Raw genomic sequence first — 17,491 nt, forward strand, 5'->3', positions numbered from 1 at the left:
TTCCAGGCAGGTCTAGGGCACCTTCCAAGTAACAGCCTGCCTGCGTGTTCTAGAAATTATCTCAAATTTCATATTTACATAGAAAGTGACACCTCCCATTTCACTCACACCTCAGTGCCTGGCTCGCAGGAGGTACTCATCCCTCACTATTTAAAGAACAGAAAAACACAAACCAGTGAGGAATGGGGTTTCAGGCTGGAATGGAAAGGGTATTTGAAAATGGAGTTCCCATCAAAGGACGGAAAATGGATGTTTATAAAATATATTTGCAACTCATTAACCAGTCACATCTCTGCCGCATAGAAAATAAGGCATTTGCTCGGTCAGGATTACGTAAGAATGCCGGCTAATCTCCCCGTGTCCTGCCCAGCCCTCCTGATACTTGTTCTGGCTTGCTCGGACCCCGGCAGCATCCAGGCTCCCGGGGCTGGCAATGGGAGGCCCCAGAGGACATCAGGTCTCAGAGGAGCTGTTCACGGGCACCCTCAGCCCAGCCCTGCTTGGACCCCATTCGAGAGGAAGTCTGCTACCAGCCAGCACAGCCTTTTCTCCCCGTGTTCTCTCAGGCCCGTGAGTCCTCACTGCCCCTGGCAACCCGGCCGCGAAGGCAAGGGTATCGCGAGTCCCAGCCCAGAGGGAGAGGGTGCCGAGGGCCAGGGAAGACAGATGAATCATTTCCCCATCTGCAGAACTAAAGAGATGACGGCAATGGTGACTGATCATAGCCAAGCAGCCCTGGACGCAACTTGATTGTCTTCATGCTCCAAATTGGTGGCCAACACTGAACTACCAGATTTGAGAGAGAGGTGGAGATTTCTAAGTTCTCTTGAGAAATGGGAAAGTGGGCCATGATGGGTCCACGCCCCTGACAGAGACCATCAGCTGGACCAGACGCAGCCATCACCCGGGCACACGGGGGCCGGCTCGCCACCCCACCCGGCCCACCGGACCTGTCCGGGGCGTCTGCGCCTGCTTGCCACAGGGCTTGGCACTACCTGAAAATGCCTTCAAGCCCTTGCTTGCTTGTTAACGGCCTTCTCCCCGACTAGAATAGAGGCTCGGTGGGGCCACGCCCTGCCCTGTCCACTGCTGTGTGCCCAGGACTGGCAAACAGTAGGTCATCAGCCAGGAACTGCTGGGTAGATGGTCCCCAGAGTGGAGCCAATTACAAAGCCTGGCTCCGCCACCTTCCCACCGTGTGACACTGGCGTGTCCTTGGCCTCAGAGCCCTGTGTGGCAAGGAGGCGGTCTGGGCAGGGTGGGGTGGGGGCTACCCGAGGACCTGGGGGTGGAGGGGGGCGTGCTGGCCGGGCCCCAGCAGCCGGGCCCTCAGGGGCTGTGCTCCGAGGAGCAGAGGCACGAAAACACGACAGTATTCCCCGTTCCCCCACCCCTCCTTCCTCTCCTGGCTCGGGGTGGGGGACCCCGATTGTTTCACTATCTGGCGGTGAGCAGACCAAGAAAAGGCTTCCTGGAGCCGCCGGGCGGCTCACCGGGCCTTCCTCGTCTCCTGGAGCGCAGACTGGCGGCGGCATCCATGGCCTTTCTTTGCCCTGCTCCCTCGGGGCGACGCGGGGGTTCGCCGAGCGCACGGCTACTGTAAAAATAGCCCCGGCGGCCAGCATTGTTCCAGCGCTAATTTGTGCAGCCCCCGGTGGTTATCTGAGCGGCCCATTGTGGGCTGGCGGGCGGGAGCATAATTGGAGGATGTGGGACTCCGCTCCCTCCTCGCGGAGATGTTTTTCAGGGAATGACCCCTGAGCCTCCTCACCCAGAGGGCCCGTCCCGCCCTCTCGGGCTCTCCTTGGATCTCAGGGCTGGAAGGCACTGCCTAAGGTCAGCCAAGCGTGGGGGAGGCCGGCTCCTGCTCACACAGGTAGCCAGGGTCTGCTTCCCTGAGGCCACCCTGCGTCCCGGCTCTGCCCTCTGAGTCGCAGGCCAGCTGGCCCTCAGAGAACCCCCTAGAAACATGAGGTGGCAGGTAGCAATAAGTTCCCTGGGACCCTCAGCTCCAGGTCTGGTTTCCTGCAAGACGAGGCCTCCAGCCCCCTTCTCCACACTCAGGACCCCGTCCACCCAACCCCTGCAGCTGAACCAGGACAGTGTGGGGCCTGTCATGTGCCTGGAGTTGGGGGTCTCCCCACTCCTCACTGCCAAGGTGTATCTGGAGAGGAGTTCCTCCATCACCGCCACCTGTCCCACCTGTGGCTGCTACCACCCAGGCCGGCGCACCCGGCCTTGGAGAACACACAGCCAGCAGCCCGGCTCTGGCTCCCTCCAGCCAAGCTGTCGTCCATGGCCTCACTGAAGACTCACTCGTGCCAGGAGGAAGTCAGACCCAGGTGCCTCTCAGGGGGGCTCATTCCAAGCCCCTCTGGGGTGTCTGACCGGCCCTGGGCCTGGAGAGCCCACAGCAGCAAGACCTCTGGGTCCTGCCTCCTGTACATTCCTGGCATCCACCCACGTCTCCCCATCGCAGGGCAACCGCCCCCGCCACGCCCGACAGCCCTCACGCCGGCATCCTGGGCAGCCTCCTCACAGGTCTCCCTACTGCTACTCGGCCCGCCCCGCCCGCACAATCTGTCCTCAATGCTGCCGCTGAAGGCAGCTTACAGAGCACACTCAGGTCAGAAGCCCTCCCACCCCCACCCTCCATCGCCCCGAGAGGGAAACACGAGCTCCTCACCACGGCCTAAAGGGTCGCAGTGCAGGCACCTCTCTGCGGACGCTGGCCCCACAGAACGGCTCCAGCTCGGCCCACCCCTCAGGCGCGGCCTCCCTGCATGGCTGCGCCAGACCCTTTGGTGGCCCCTGTGAGAATCAAGGTGTGAGCCCTGGCCTAGAAGCTGAGAGCCACTTTCTGTCTGAGTGACCTCAGGCAAGTTACTCAACCTCTCTGGTCCTCAGTGTCCTCATCTGTAAAGTGGGGCTAAACACGCCCACCTCACAGGGATGTTGTGAGGACCGAATGAAGGCTGCATGTGGCAAGTACTCCCTCACAGTTGCCGCTAGTGTTCTTGCTGTTTCCGCTGTAATTACTGAGTCCACTCTGACCTCGGGGTATGTAAGGCCCTAGTCCCACTCAGGGCGAGATCAGCAAGACCCAGAGAGGCCAAATGACACTTCCGAGGTCAGGAAGCTGCGACAGTGACCGTGGTGTGCCAGGACCCCCGGCTCTGCCTCCACCGTCCCGCTGCCAGCTCCGCCTGATCTCAGACGGCACCTTCCCCGGGGTACTTCCGTCCACCTCTGCGGGCCGGCCACGAGGCTCGCTGACTTCCCCCTGACACCCGCCAGCAGCCCACCCCCTGCTGTAAGCACTTGGGCCCGGGCCCCTCTGCCGGTGCTCCAGCAGCCTGCTGCCTTGCGGCCGCCGCCGAGAGCTGTTTTCCTTGGCACCAGGCCCAGGGCTATTTCATAGTGACCGGGGTACATTATTCCCCATTTTAAGAGCTTCCTCTTTGGTTATTACAGCTACAAGCGATTAGCGTCGGCTCCGAGACAGAGGCTCCAGGACGAAGCTCCCTCCTCGCCCGGCTGGAACCCTCCGAAGTCTCTGTTCCAGGGGTGGAGGCCAGAACCAGCAGTGCCTGACAAGTGACTCGCGGATCACCTGGTCAGCTGTGGGATGTACTTGGACAGATTCCACCTAGCACCAGGGATGCCCTGGATTTACAAGATGTTCCTTTGCTTCCTCCCAGTTTGAAACTCCCAGGGGAGAAGGGCGTAGCTCAAGGGGTAGCGCACGTGCTCAGCACGTACAAGGTCCTGGATTCAGTCCCCAGCACCTCTTCTAAAAATAAATAAGTAAACCTAATCACCCTCCCCCAAAATAAATAAAACTCCCAGATTTTTGAGTACTTTGTGCTGAGCTTTCTATAAAGTTTCCTATTCACTCCTCAAACACCCTCATTACTGTAGAGGGGATTTTTAGACCCATTTTACAGATGTGGGGACTGAGGCTCAGGCAGGGAAGTGAGTGGCCTGCCTGAGGCTACACACGTGGGAAGGAGACAGGAGGCAGAATTTCTGGCTGGTCTGCCCAGTGCCTAAGGCACTGGAGCAAAGATCAGGAGGGAGGCCTCTGTGGGGTTTGTAGATGGGCACAAAGGCCAGAGGGAAAGGACCAGAGGCACAGAGCGAGCAGCAGTGCAGGCTGGGGACTCGGTGCCCTGCCTGCTGCCCCCCCGCCGCCCACCCCCTCTGGCCGCAGGTGCCCAGTGCCAGCCCGCTGGGTCTCGACTGACTTGCAGATGCTGCTATGGCTGCCTCCTCTGGACCCACCACCTCCGGCCAAGGCCCTTCCAGGACGAGCTGCCCAGAAGCTGGGGGCTCTCTGCCTCGCTCTCCCCTGCAGAACTTGAACTTTTTCAAGGAAACAGTTTCTCACATGGCTCTCTCGTCGAGAACAATGACTTAAGTCCCTTGCTGTCACCGACAAACACTCAGGAGTTCCTACCAGGTTTTTAAATAAGAGGGCAGGTACTTCTTCTGTTTCCTTTTTGGAATACTCTCCCCACTCCAAAAGGGCCCAGCACACAGCCGGCCTACAAGATCGCTCTCTGTGCCTGACCGGATGGTTACTTTCTCAGCAAACCTCTGGGGTTTGGCAAGTGGCTCCCAGAATCCTAGAACTGAGGCAGGAGACCTGGATGGCAGACCCATTTTACCAGGGATGGGGGGAGCCTGAGTCCTGAATGGCCTCCAGCCCACTGGGCCTGCTGTGGAGCCACGCACGCACCTGGGCCCCTTGTCTGCCCTTTCCTTGTCCTTCCCCTGCCCTCCTCCCTGACATCCACCCCAGGGCCAGTGTTCTGGGCTCACAGAGGCCACAGCTAAGCTGTGTGACCTGGCGCAAGTGACAACCCTCTCTGTGCCTCAGTTTCCTCACGGGTTATAAGAAAAGGGAGTAAAAATAAAATAGATGATGCCTGTAAAATATCCAGCACAGGACCTGGTATAGACAAGTGGTCAACAAATATTAACTATTATTGAAGAAATCAGCTGACCACATCGGGACTTCATTTCACTATGCGGCAGGCACTGTATCCCCAGTGTTCGAAAAAAAGAAAAAGCAAGCAAGGTGCATGCACTGGGCCCTAGCTGCGTGCACTCTGATTTAGCACTGTCCTAAGCACTTGGCCAGCATTTTCTTAGTTAACCCATCCCCGACTGTGGTGACCACCTTCAGTTTGCTGACAAGGCACAGAGAGGTGAAGTTACTTGCCCAGGGTCACATAGCAAGTAAGAGGCCACTAGAGCTTTGAACGGCTCCCGGGTCTGTTCTGGCCTCTGAAATTCCACATTCTCACCTGCTCGGCTGATTTGGATCAAGTGGCTTTAGCGATGTCACAGAGTGAAATCAGGCCTGGCGCCTTTAAGGTAGCTTCAAGCTACTGGACGGAGCTGACAAATTCGGGAAGTAGATGAGGGAAGTGAGGGGCCACAAGACAGAGATAGAGGGGGCGGGGGGGGCCCTGTGGAGCAGCCTGCGCCCAGGGCCGCAGGGATGGACTGAGCGGACTGATGAGACGGCTGGACTGGGGCAGGGCTGGGCAGGGTGGTTGGGGCTAGGAACTGGAGGCTTCCTTCAGCAGGCAGGGAGGGTCCCCAAAATTCTCTGACAGATCTGAGGGGGCTCCCTGGAGTACCCTCTGCAGACTCCAGGCAAGGGACAGGCTCAAGGAGGAGGAGAGCTGGGATCAACTGGTAACGCCTGTCCTGGGCGTCCTGCCCAATCACCATCCCAGCGCTAGAAAGCCTTTAACAGTTAAGCACCGAAAAAAAAAGAAAAACTTGTGTTAAGAGCACTATTTCACTACTCAGGGTAGCTGTTTTTGAAAGGAAAGCAGAAATTAATTTTAAAGAAAGAGTTTTTTATTCTTTTTCATAAAAGGAACACCTTTAAAGACTGAATCACTGGATTGAATCACGGCGTCTGTAGCCCTCTGTCTGGTTACCGATTCCTAACGCGGGCTAACTCAGGCATGACAGAGACCTGGCAGGCAAAGGACAGAGGATGGTGGGGAGGCCACAGGGAGAGCCCGCAGCACACGGGGCCAGTTCCAGCCCTGGGCAGCTCTCCTCAGCGCCTTTGGGACCAGGGCCACCGGGGCCAGATCCTCCAGCTTCTCCAGAGGTGCTGAAATCTGAGATGTATGTGCATACACAACTTGCAGTTTCTAAAGCGTCGTGTGGCCCGAACACTCAGCGTGTCCCCTTTGCTCAGCCCACGGTCTCGCCCACGGTCTCCGGTCACCCGGGGCAGCCGCAGCAAAGGGCAGGGCAGGCTCGGCTGGAGACGCTGCCCGGCCCGGCCTCCAGGGCCCGACGGCTCGCCCAGTGAGGTCATCCAGGAAGCCGGGCATTGTTTGGCCAGGAACAAAGTCGAAACAATGAGCGACAGTCTTGTGGTCCTAGTGAAAGTGAATTCCGTTTGGGGAATTGTTTTCAGCACGACGTCTCTGGGGACAGGGCTTGTGCTCTCCTGGGCTCAGGGTCTCGCCTGGGCAGGGCCCTCGCCCCCACCAGCTAACTGCAACCTGGCCCCCATGAAGGCTCGCGTCTACCCCCAGGGACCCCTACTCTGCAGAAAGCACCCTGCCCGGCTCAGGCTCAGCCTCCAACCTACAGAAACGCTGACTTCGCCCTCAGCCTCATGAAGCCTCCCCTTTCACAGATCAGGAAGCTGAGGCTCAGAGAAGGGGAGGGTCTGGCCCGGGTCACACAGCCTCACAGCACAGCCAAGATTTGCACCTAGATCCTATCTCCACACCCTTGGTGCCACCCCAGGACATGACAGCCTCTGCACAGGGACCACCAGAACAGGTCTGCCGTCTGCGGGGAAAAAAGTGGGTGAAGGTGAGCATGTTCTGCAGAGAACCGGCCTCTGGGACATAGCTGGGGAGGGGAGGGCAGGGCAGGATGTGGGCCCAATGTACAACCACCTGCTCCAGTCCCCTCAAAAAACTGCAGGCGGGTTGGGGGGCGGAGGCGCGAGCAGGCCGCACAGCATGCCCAAAACACAGGAGTCCCTGGCACCGGCCGAGCAGGCCGCCGAGGCGGGGGAAAGGGCAGCAGGTAAGGAGCAGAAAGCTGCGTCTAGCTCCAGCTCTCGTTCTGCAGGTCAAACACGTGCCCTGCGCATCTTGGATGCTGAGGGATGAGACAGAGCAGTGAGGACCGAATCAATATTTACTGAGAGCCTGCTCCACGAGGTGCCAGGCATTGCTGGAGGAACAGGGGACTCAGGGCGAACCTGCCGCTGACATTCCAGAAGGGGAGACAGACCCTAAACACGTACACGGATAGAAATTTATGACCGGGGCCAGCACGCCAAAGACAAGCAAGCAGGATGTGGTGCAGGCAACGTGCACGGGGAGCCTGACAGGCCCCGTAAAGAGGGGACGTTCCATAACAGCAGACGCTCGCTCAGGACTGGCTCTGGGCAGGCCTTGTGCTAAGCCCTTTCAGGGACCAATTCATTTAAACTCATTGATGCCTCTCACCAGCCCAGATGAAGACATGAGGCCCAGAGAGGTGAAGCTACTTGCCTGAAGTCACACAGCTGGGACTCAAACCCAGGCAGGGGCTCCAGGATCTGTGCTCTTAACCACATTGAAGCTGAGATCTGCATCTCAGAGCAGGGAACAGCATGTGCGAAGCAGGCCACGCTGGGCATGGCAAGGGAACAGAGAAGGCCAGCACAGGACAGAGCAAGGGAGCGGGACACGGGGCGACCCGGAGGGGAGGCCAGGCCTGGAGGCCAGGGGCAGAATCCGGATTTATCCAGTGGGTGGTGGGAACCCCTAGAGAGCTGTGTGCTGCCCCAAGGAGGGCTCAGCCTGGGCAGCTAAAGGCCTCGCACATCCCTGCACGCTGGGCGCCCTCCCCCGCTGCGAGAGGGTTTTTCCGTCTGTAAGCTGCTGCTGGTAGGGACTTCCTAGTGGGGGCCTGCAGCCCTCGGTCTTCTGCAAAGAGGGACCAGTTGAGGATGACTGGCCAGAACTCCTTCCCCTTGGCTAAGGGGCACAACGCGGGTGACCCAGGGAAGAAAATGTGTTGAGCGTCGCGTCCAGACCCCTCGGCCCTCCGTGGGTGAAGCCCCGAGGCTACCCGATCTGGGACAAGTCACTTCCCTGCGCCCAGCAGGCCCCCGCTCCCCTGGGGCCGCAGGAGGAGAAGTCCAGGCTGCCCCACCTGCACTGGGCCCCCACCCGCGGCTGGCCCAGGGCCACTGCAGGGGCTCCTCTTCCTGCCCTCGGGGTGCCGATGTCCCAGCACTGGGGGCTCGTTTGGTCACAGTGTCACAAAAATCGTTCTAAGTTCAGGAGGAGGACAAGAGTCACGTGTCTGGTCCGAGAGCCTTCAAGGAGCTGGTCCCATGACCCCCTCACCCGCCCTCCCCCGGCTGGGCCCCGCCCCGGGCTCCTGGGGGAAGGAGGGGGTCCAGGAGTGGTCAGGCTGCATGGACTCTGTCTGAGGGGCCTTGGACCCCAAATGCCACTTAGACTTCCAGAGCCACCGCCCAGGTAAAGGAGAGGAGGCAGGAGGCAGGAGGGCCGCCACGTCTGCCGGGGGCGCTGGGGGCCTGTTTTCGCGCACGGGGCGGGTGAGTCAGCAGGCAACGGCCTCCTGGCACTGAGTCACCAGCCACAAGCCTGTCACTCTTCTGCCCCCAGCCCAGCACCGGCAGGGTTCTGCCGGAAGTGGGGGTGGAGGGGGTCAACCATGATCCTGAGGCCAGGCTGCAGAACCCAGGATTATTTCTGGAGGCCACAAAGAGAGACATGAGAAAAAAGAAAGCCTCGTTTTTTCATTTCCTCAAACTTCCCCTTTTAAGCTCTAAGAAGCTAAAGCCGCCCTCCCCTCGCTGGCTGTGAACAGCAAACAGAGGGCAGCCCCTCCCTGGCGCTGTAGAAACTGGAGAGACAGGCCGTGGGGGCAAGGCCAGCTAAGGGCACGCCCGAGGCCCAGGCACCCCCACCTCTGTCACCAGGGCTCTGCCGGAAGTCACAGCTCCACGGAAACCAGCCAGCAGTCCCCGCTCTTGGCCTCGGCGTCCCCATCTGTAATATGGGTGCTACATCCCGCCTCCGTGCGCAGACTGCAGGCTCAGCAAGCATCTGGAACAGGCTCCCTGTTCCTCTTTCACGCCCGTCCCTCCTCCAGGAGGGAGGACTTCCTTCTTCCCTCCCAGCTCCACCCTCACCTCTCCCCCACTCAGAAAGCCAGCCCAGGGAGCCTGGAGCCCGTGGACGGAAACAGCTCGGGATTCAGCGAGGCGGAGGGCGGCCCCACCCCCGACAGCACAGGGGCGTCACCTGGGCTTCTGCCCCACTGTCTGCAAGTCAAGTTCCAGGCAAACTCCACCGTCCAGAGCCCACCCGCCATGCCCAGGGGCCCCTAAACCACCCAGCGCAGGCTTTCCCAAGCCTCCGCACCTTGGTTCCTGCCGTCTCCCAAGTCACTCACAGGCAAGCGCACAGGCACACAGCCCCGAGGACCCCCAGTGCCCTCCTGGGGTTCCACAGGCCACACCACCTCTGCCCCCACTCCCAGGGCCTGCTGCCTGACACCTGGGGCAAGACCTGGCACCGCGAGTACCTTTGGGGGCCCTCAGTGTAGGAGTAAGTCCCTCCCGCTTTGCAGCTGCGAGGGTGCCTCAGTTAGGGTGACGGAGCAAAGAGCTGGAGATGCGAGACACAGCAGGGCTGTCCACACACCCCCTCTGCTACAAAGAGAGGAGATGGGTCCCAGGCATCTCAGCACAGTTCCCCTCAACAGGTCAAAATTCTGCAAAGCTCGGCCTTTTATTGAGAGAGAAGCCCCAAATCTTTAGGAAGTCAATTACATTAAACAACATGTTCTCTGAGCAAAACTGAGTTGGAAGCACATTCTCCCTCATCCTCTATGGGTTTGCCCAGTGCTGGGGATCCCACTAGACCTTGCCCCAAAATCAAAGGCTCCAAGTGGGGCCTTAGGGGTCCTGGCATGTGTGTTCGCAAGCCCACTTTCGAGATGGGGAAACCAAGGTCCTTGACCCACAGCAGATCAACACATGAGACCCCGGCCCTTTTCTCAGAGGGACCGTCAGAGCTGGAGGGAACTCACTGCACAGAGAAGAAACTGAGGCTGGAGTGGGGTGACCGAAGTTGGGGGCAACGCCAACACCCCAGCCCGGCGGCGCCCGGGAGTGCCAGAGGCTGGAAGCAAAGGTCTTATTCCAAACCTGGGTGGATCGGATTCATATCTGACTCCGTCAGGTTGGCGAACGCTGGCGCAGCAGCAGCAGGGACTTCCAGGGCTGCAGGATGGGGCCTAACAGCAACTACTGCTTGGCTGGAAGGAAAACTCAGCGTTAGAACCCACCCTGGGGGTGGGGTGGGGGTGGGCTCGAGGGAGGACTGGCACTTCTCAACCCTGGCTTTCCTGCACGTGCAGAGAACCTCCCAGGGCAGCCCGGATGGCCTCCGTGTCCCTTAACCTTCTTCTGCAACTCCACTTAGGCCTTGACCGCACCGCCAAGAGCACGGTGCCAGGGACTGGGCACTGCCTCCTTCTGGCCTGTCACTCAAGCAGTGTCACAAGACGAGGCCACCCCAACCCCTGGGAACTCCCCAGAGGCGTGCCCTGAACTCTGCTCCCACCTGCTTAGAAACAAGCTGGTTTCTAGCAAACCCCACTGCCTGACATGTTGCCCTCAGCTCAAGAACTATCAGTGGCTCCCAGCTGCGCAGAGGATAATCATCTCAATTTCCCCACCTGGAATCCAAGGCTCCTTATACTCGTCCACCCCATCCCCAATCTCTGCTGCCTGATTTCTCCTCTTGTCCTGCATGGGTCCCAGGGCCTCCTGGTTCTCCCCGACGTTACCCCAACTCCACCATGGGCTTTGCTTATGGGTTCTCTTATGTTTAGGTGGATCCCACCCACCTTGAAGACTTGGCCTAACTGTCACCTACCAGGATGCCCTTCCTGCCCCCCTACCCTTTCCCTCGCATCCTCCTCCGCCCCAGTTCCCCAGGTGCTGGGCTCTTGTTCAGAACTGTGCAACTCTAGACAAAGTTCAAAGTTCTTGTGGGGAAACCTTAGTTTCTTCTCCTATAAAATGGGCCCCCTAATCTGTAAACCATCCCTTGCTGAAGTCTCTGGGCTCGTGGGCAGAGTTAGCAGATGCCCAAGCTCCTCACATGTACCTGGACATAAGCATCGCCCAGGACTCTGCAGACGCCCGCCCCCCGCCCCAGACCGACTGACTGCCTGCCTCCTCACAGCTGTTAAACCAGCCCCCAAGCAACTCAGAACCAGGTGAGGCTGGGACCAGTGGCGCTAAGGGCTGGGAGATGCCGGGTAAAATGCAAAAGAAAATCATCCAATGAAAAGGACTCCTGCCTGGGAGGTTAACGCGCGAGATCGTGCACAGGCGTGTGCATGCGTGTGCGCATGTGCGTGGTCTCCTCGGCCAGACTGTGGGCAGCTGGGGGCCGGGCCGGCTGGGTTTCGTCCGCCAGCCCCGGTGAGCCCAGGGCTACCCCAGTAACCATCTGCCCCACACGTGATCATCTGCCGAGGTTAACTCCCTATTACCACTGTTCCTTAGAGTACCCCGGGGGACGGGCACTTTGCCCCATTTTACAGATAAGGACACTGAGGCTCTGAGGGGAGACACAACCTGGGCCAAGGTTACTCAGTGAGTGAGTGACACAGCCAGGACTGAACCCCGGGCAGGCCAGCCTCCTTGTTACCTGCTTGTTAAAGTGAAAAGGCCTGAGAACTGAAGGTGAGGGCAGGCAGGTGCATTCCCTGGGGCCTCTGGGGCGGGCGGTTGAGTGGGCTATTCTGGTGAGCATCAGAGACCCCCCCCACCCAGGAGAAGGGGGCACTCGAAGGAAGCTGGGACCTGGCTTTGAAGCCTGGTGAAGGGCAGAGGCCAATGAGCAGGCGTCTCCAAGGACAGGGACAAGGCGCAGGGCATACTGCCAGGGACGTGCGGACCCCCTGGCTGTCACCCTAGCAGTCACTTGTTTTCTAAGGTGGAGGCAGCAGGTGGGGCCCTCTCCCCCTCAGTGAAGGCAGTAAACCCTCGAATGGGGGTTTCCTCCAGTACAGAATGAGGACTAGTCCCTGCCTCTTAGGGCTGCTGAGATGAAGTAAGCGCACACGTACAGACCGCTTAAAACAGCACCTGCGCAAAGTCATGCGCACTGTCCCCCAGACCAGCGGCGGCCTGGATGCACAGCTCAGGCCCTGCAGGGCGCCTCCTACGTGCCAGGCCTGCTGGGCACTTTGCAGATCCCCCACGGAGCCCGGACTGGGGTTCAAACAGAGGTCAGCCAGCTCTGAGGTGCGGGGCTCACCTTAACATCCTTGCCGCCTGCTCCAACTTCCTCTCCCACAGAGGTTTGGACTGGGGGACCCTGGGGTCCCCGCCAGTTTTTCTGCTGATGAGGGGCTGATCCCTGGGGATCTGAGTTTGGATGCGGAAACCTCCCCTCACCCCCCTAACCTAGACGTGGGATGGGATGGAGCCGGCGTCCCAGGTGGTCCTCACACAAGGTGTCAATACCCTTCGGGCCCCTGAGTGGCGCCACCTGCTAAGCCCGGGGTGGGGAGGTTGGAAGTTACAGGGGCTGAACTTGAGGGCAGACAAAGGCTTTGCTGGGAAACTCATGGCTAGAACTACGGACCAGCTACTTGCAGCAGAGTGGCCAAGAGGCCTCCCTCCTTCCCCGGGTCACAGAGACCCTGGGCAGCTGTGAAGGAAACCTTCACAAGGGGAAGGTGGCCTCACTGGTGTCCCCCACGGTGGCTAAGGCTGCAGAAATCAGATTCTGTGACCCCTCAACTCCTGGCAGCCTTGAGACTCCAAAGGTCCTACCTAGAGGTCCTTGGGTACCTGAGACCCCTCTCCTGGGCGTCACCGAGTGACAGATCAGCCCAGGGCCCCTGTGCCCGGAGTTCACAGACAAGGAGACTGAAAGGGGAAGGGGGCTTGCCAGAAGGCCCTGGAGCCAGGGCTGAAATCCAGGCTCTGAGTGACCCTGGGCAGCCTACTCTGCCTCAGCTTCCTCAGCTGTAAACGGCGGCTGACAGTGGCATCAGCCTCCCAGGTGGAGGGGCGACCACATGAGCTGATGCAGAGGAACTGCTCAGCCAGGAAGGGGGCCAGGCACGCAGACAGGTGACACTTGGATGTCCTGTGTGAGGATGAGCATCTGTTCACGCTGAGGCTAATCTCAAAGGGCCGACTAGGAGGAAGGTGAGACAGGCAGGACCGTGGCTCAGAGCTTGAACCCCCTGCTGCCCAGGGCCAGGCCCAGGCCCAGGCCCGGCCAACCTGAGAGAAGCCTCCTCCAGCCCATGATGCGGGCAGCGGCTAAGGCCTGGCTGGGAGGCCGCTCCTTCTTAAACAGGAGTATCCCGCCTCCTAAAACTGTAGCCTTCTTACTCTGGGGGCGTTAAAATGTCTTTCTTTCACAACATCACAGCGAGAGCAGATGGCCACTTGTATAAAGCTGCCGTGAAGGGCAAGAGGACAAGGTGCCAGCTGAGAGTGGGCTCCGCCGCTCCTCAACCCCAACTGGATGTTTGAACATGTACTAGTTGTTGAAATTCAGCACCATCCTCTGGTCTCATGTGCCCATTTTACAGGTGGGGAAACTGAGGCCGGGATGCACAGTGTTTGAACTCTGAGCCCTACCCCTCCAGTTCCCTCTCCCGCCAACTCCTGCGTGGATGCCTGGGACCAGCTCAACTCCGTTACTTATGTGGGGACCCCCTTCCCAGGCTCAGGAAATCCAGACCCCCAAGTCCCCAGAGGCTCTTGACTTCAAGGGAAGGCCCCGCCTCTTCACCCAGCAGCTTACCTGCGGTCAGCTCAGGGGCTAAGAGGCTCCATCAGGAAAGGACTGGGGCTGAGGAGGTGGGTAAACAAGAGGGCCCCACTGGTGGTCTGGGGTGGGTGACCTGGGCGAGCAGTTCCAGCCAGGGGAGCCATGGCCTGCTCCGTGCTGGATGCCTCTGAGGAAGACTGTGCCCCAACCAGGCCCCCAGCGGGGCCACTGGGTCAGAACTTGGAAGCACCAAAGGGCTCCCACATTTGTCCCCTGCTCCCCGTCTGGGGCGGTCTCCCAGGACACTGTCTCCTAGGCAACCGCAGCGACTGGAGACCTCACAAGCTTGACTCACAGAAGGCTCTGAGAGCGGGGCCAGGGACACGGGTGGCCAAGCCCACGTGACTTACCCGAGGCCCCGGGAAATGGGAGGCATCGGAGGCCTGAGAGAGTACGGAAGATGCCCCGGACCTTGGCTCCAGGCCTCAGAGTATCTCCTCGTGAGGTCACAATGCCCCTTCCAGCACAGCCCAGGTGCCCAGAGACTTCGCCCTTCAGAAAAATGCGGCTGATTAGGAATGTCCCTGAGCAGAACTAAAGCCTAAGAGAGGGTTCCTTCATCACAGAGCTCACCGCGTCTACACGCCGTCGCTGCGAGGCCTGGGCTGTCACAGCTTGGTGCATTTCCACAGGCCATTCCAGGCCTGGGAAGGCACATCCCTGCTCTTCTCCAGCTTCAGATGCCACCTCCTCCAGGAAGACTTCCCGACCACCTCTCACTGCCCATCTCCCAGTGGGACGAGGCACTCATTCCTCAGCTCTGATCCCCGTGTCTTCCTCCCAGGGTCTGGGTGCTCCAGGGCAGGGGGCCGGCCTCCTCCCAGGAGGCAGCGGATGAGGACCCTGGTCTACCACTGTCACAGCAACCCTCTGTTCTGATTCCAACTGTCCTTACATCCTGGAAACAGGCTAATGTTTATATATATATATATATAACTGTGGCTCACGTGTGCCTGGCACTGTGCTGGGCACCTGATACGGTTCTAGCTAACAGTAATTTTTAAATCATGCTAAATATTTTATTTCCTTAAATCACTTTTCACTGATGGTGGCTGCTCACTTTTCTTCTCTAACCAGTCCAAAGTTAATGAGACTTTATAGTGTTTTCAGAGAGTCTGACAGAAAAAAAAAGCACATTTGAAATGCCTTAACTGTATGGGAAATCCTCCAACTGCACAGCCGGTTCCAGAGAGGAATACCAGCTCCGTGAGCACCTACGTGTGCCTGGGGCATCTCCTGGCACTTGGGTTCAGTATTTTGCCCAGTCCTTACCAACCACCCTATGAGATGAGGGACTCTCACCCTCTCTGAGGCTCAGAGAGGTTGATCAATTTAACCAAGGTGGTACAGCCAGCAAGAGACAGGGCTCCAGAGTGCTTAGCCACGGGCTCTGGGGCATCTCCTTGGCTATGACCTTTGACATCAGGAGGTCCCCCCTTTACCTGACACAGGAGAAAACCAAGGCCGGCAAGAGGTAAGGGGTGTCACTGTGTAAAGTAACCAGCTAGAATTAGAGCCCAGGCCAGGACCCAGATTACACATGTCCTCGTGGACTAGGACATAGCCAGCCTCAACCAGGGAACGGCAGCCACCAACACGACGCGCCAGGCTGAGGCTGTGTGCTCTGCCATGCGCCTGCCGGGACGGCAAAGCACCGCCCCGCAGGCCAGGAAGAGCTTTTCAGCCTTTAAACTCTGCCTGCCCGGAGCTACTGTCCAGAGGTGTGGCTAATCTTGGGGACCGGATGCAGGGAAGGAAGGGTGCAGGGGCTCTGTCCCCCAGCCCACACCGTACCCGCCGCCTTCACCCTCTCAGCCCTGAGAGAACCCCCACCTCCTCTGAGCTTTCTCACCCTGGCCGCCACCCCCGCCGGCCCCTGCCAAGTGTCCCCTCCAGTGCAGCCTGGAACTTAATCAGCTTACTCACCCCATGGGGAGCCGGGGCCATGTGAAAAGTCTCCTTTTACCCGTTGGGGGCAAGGATACCTGCGACTTAGGCCACAGTTATAAATAGTCGAGAAATCCGTTGTCCTTTTTAATTGCCTCATCTGTTTATTTAGTCAGTCAGTCCCTGCTGACCCCCAGATGGCCGAGTTCTGACCTACATAACCCCCCATAATGTCAGTGGAGAGGAAGGACCCTCCGGGCCTCTCCAGCTTTGTCCCTGAACCTCCCAGCAGCGAGCCTCCTCCACCCCACCCCGCCCTGCCCGGTGCGCCCCACACACCCTTGGCCCAGCTCCATCTGCCTGCTCTGCTTCCCCATCAAATATTTCAGCTGGAACCTAATTCTGCCCCTTGCCAGCGGCAAGTAGTGACCTCAGGAATGTCACTTAGCCTCAGGGCCTCTGTTGTCATCTGTGAAATGGGCCGTCTCCGTTACACAGGGAAGGGACCAGGAAGAGCCTCAAGGCAAGACCAGGACCAGGAAGAGCCTCAAGGCAAGACTGGGTTCGCTCAGGAGGCAGTTGGCCCCTGAATGAGAAAGATCAGCCTCCTTTCCTTTCCTGAAGTTCATCAACAAACACTGCCTCCTCCTTTGCACCCTCGGGGTGGGGAGGGCTGGGAGAAACAGAGACAAGCACCCAGGGTGATAGTCATGCAGGGAAAACACGAAACGCAGTTTCTCCATCCGTGTTCTGCGGCAAGTCTGCTGGCACCGTGGTCCCCTCCCACGGCACTTCGCACGCTCCCGACCCACGTGAATCAGCAAAACTGGTTAGACAGCTCATTGCAGTGGGCTCCTCTTGGGACCTCCGGGACACCTGCGACTCTCCTATGAGCGTGTCTGGGTGCTGGCTGGGCTTGTCTGGTTTTCTTCCTGAGCAGAAGGAGCCAGTTGTCAAAACAACAACTAAACAACAGTCCCTACCTTCACGGGGCCCCGGACACGTGAAATAAGGACCCTGATTCCAGGTAGGCTCCCCAGAGTGGATCGAGACCAACCGCTGGGCAGACCATTCAGGGGCACCAGGCCAGACCGACACCCACCCAGCTGCTCTCCCTGACCCGGAACACGGCGCCCCAGCCACGCCACGCTCCCACGGCCCGCGCCACGCCTTCACGCTCTGCTGGCTTCTCCACGGGCCGTTTGCTCACCAGTCTTGTCCACCTGGCATGCTTCTGTCGTTCAAGGCCTCTGGGAAAGCTTTTTGAACTCTGGGTGCCCAGAGCATCTTCAAGAGACCCAGCCAATGGACGCTGGATTTGCAGCATCTCCCCGTTGGCCAGGGACTTCCCAGGCTTGGCAGAGCAGGGCTCACCTCCACTTCCCCAGAGCCTGGGGGCCTGAGCCACAGCCACAGAGGAACCCTCTGCTGACTGACGAGCAGACTTTCAATTCTCAGTTTTCAGTTGCTTAGAGGTTTTCCCCAAACTTCCCCCAACATCAGACATTCTCGCCTGGGCACCCCCCCAACCCCCTCAGCAGGGCTGAAGAAAGCTTGAAAACATGCAAATTTCTTAGATGGACGAGAAAAGCCACAGGGAAGTCAAAGGTCTGCACTGTGACCTGACGTCGGGGGCGTCTCACGAGGTGCGGACCTTAACAGAACCTGCCATGGCAGTCGCTTCACGGTACACGTAAACCAAGCTGCCA

General features: G+C 59.1%; 1 protein-coding gene across 6 annotated transcripts in view; it reads right to left on the reverse strand.

The window, feature by feature from the left end:
• SLC6A6 (solute carrier family 6 member 6) overlaps positions 1-17,491 on the reverse strand; it is a 74,923-nt gene that overhangs the window by 33,302 nt on the left and 24,130 nt on the right. Inside the window, exons 1-2 of one of the 6 annotated variants that reach the window (XM_006206773.4) lie at positions 13,869-14,109; positions 10,232-10,341 (exon numbers count right to left, since the gene is read on the reverse strand). The exons of 4 other annotated variants lie outside the window; for them this stretch is intronic. In XM_006206773.4, the coding sequence (XP_006206835.1) occupies positions 10,232-10,250 (19 nt within the window). In that variant the 5' untranslated portion in view covers positions 10,251-10,341; positions 13,869-14,109. Of the gene's footprint in view, positions 1-10,231; positions 10,342-13,868; positions 14,110-17,491 lie in introns of those variants that run through there. One more of the 6 variants, XM_072941929.1, reaches the window with a different exon arrangement.

The sequence above is a fragment of the Vicugna pacos genome, chromosome 17 (genome assembly GCF_048564905.1).
Source record: "Vicugna pacos chromosome 17, VicPac4, whole genome shotgun sequence".
NCBI classification, from domain to species: Eukaryota; Metazoa; Chordata; class Mammalia; order Artiodactyla; family Camelidae; genus Vicugna; species Vicugna pacos.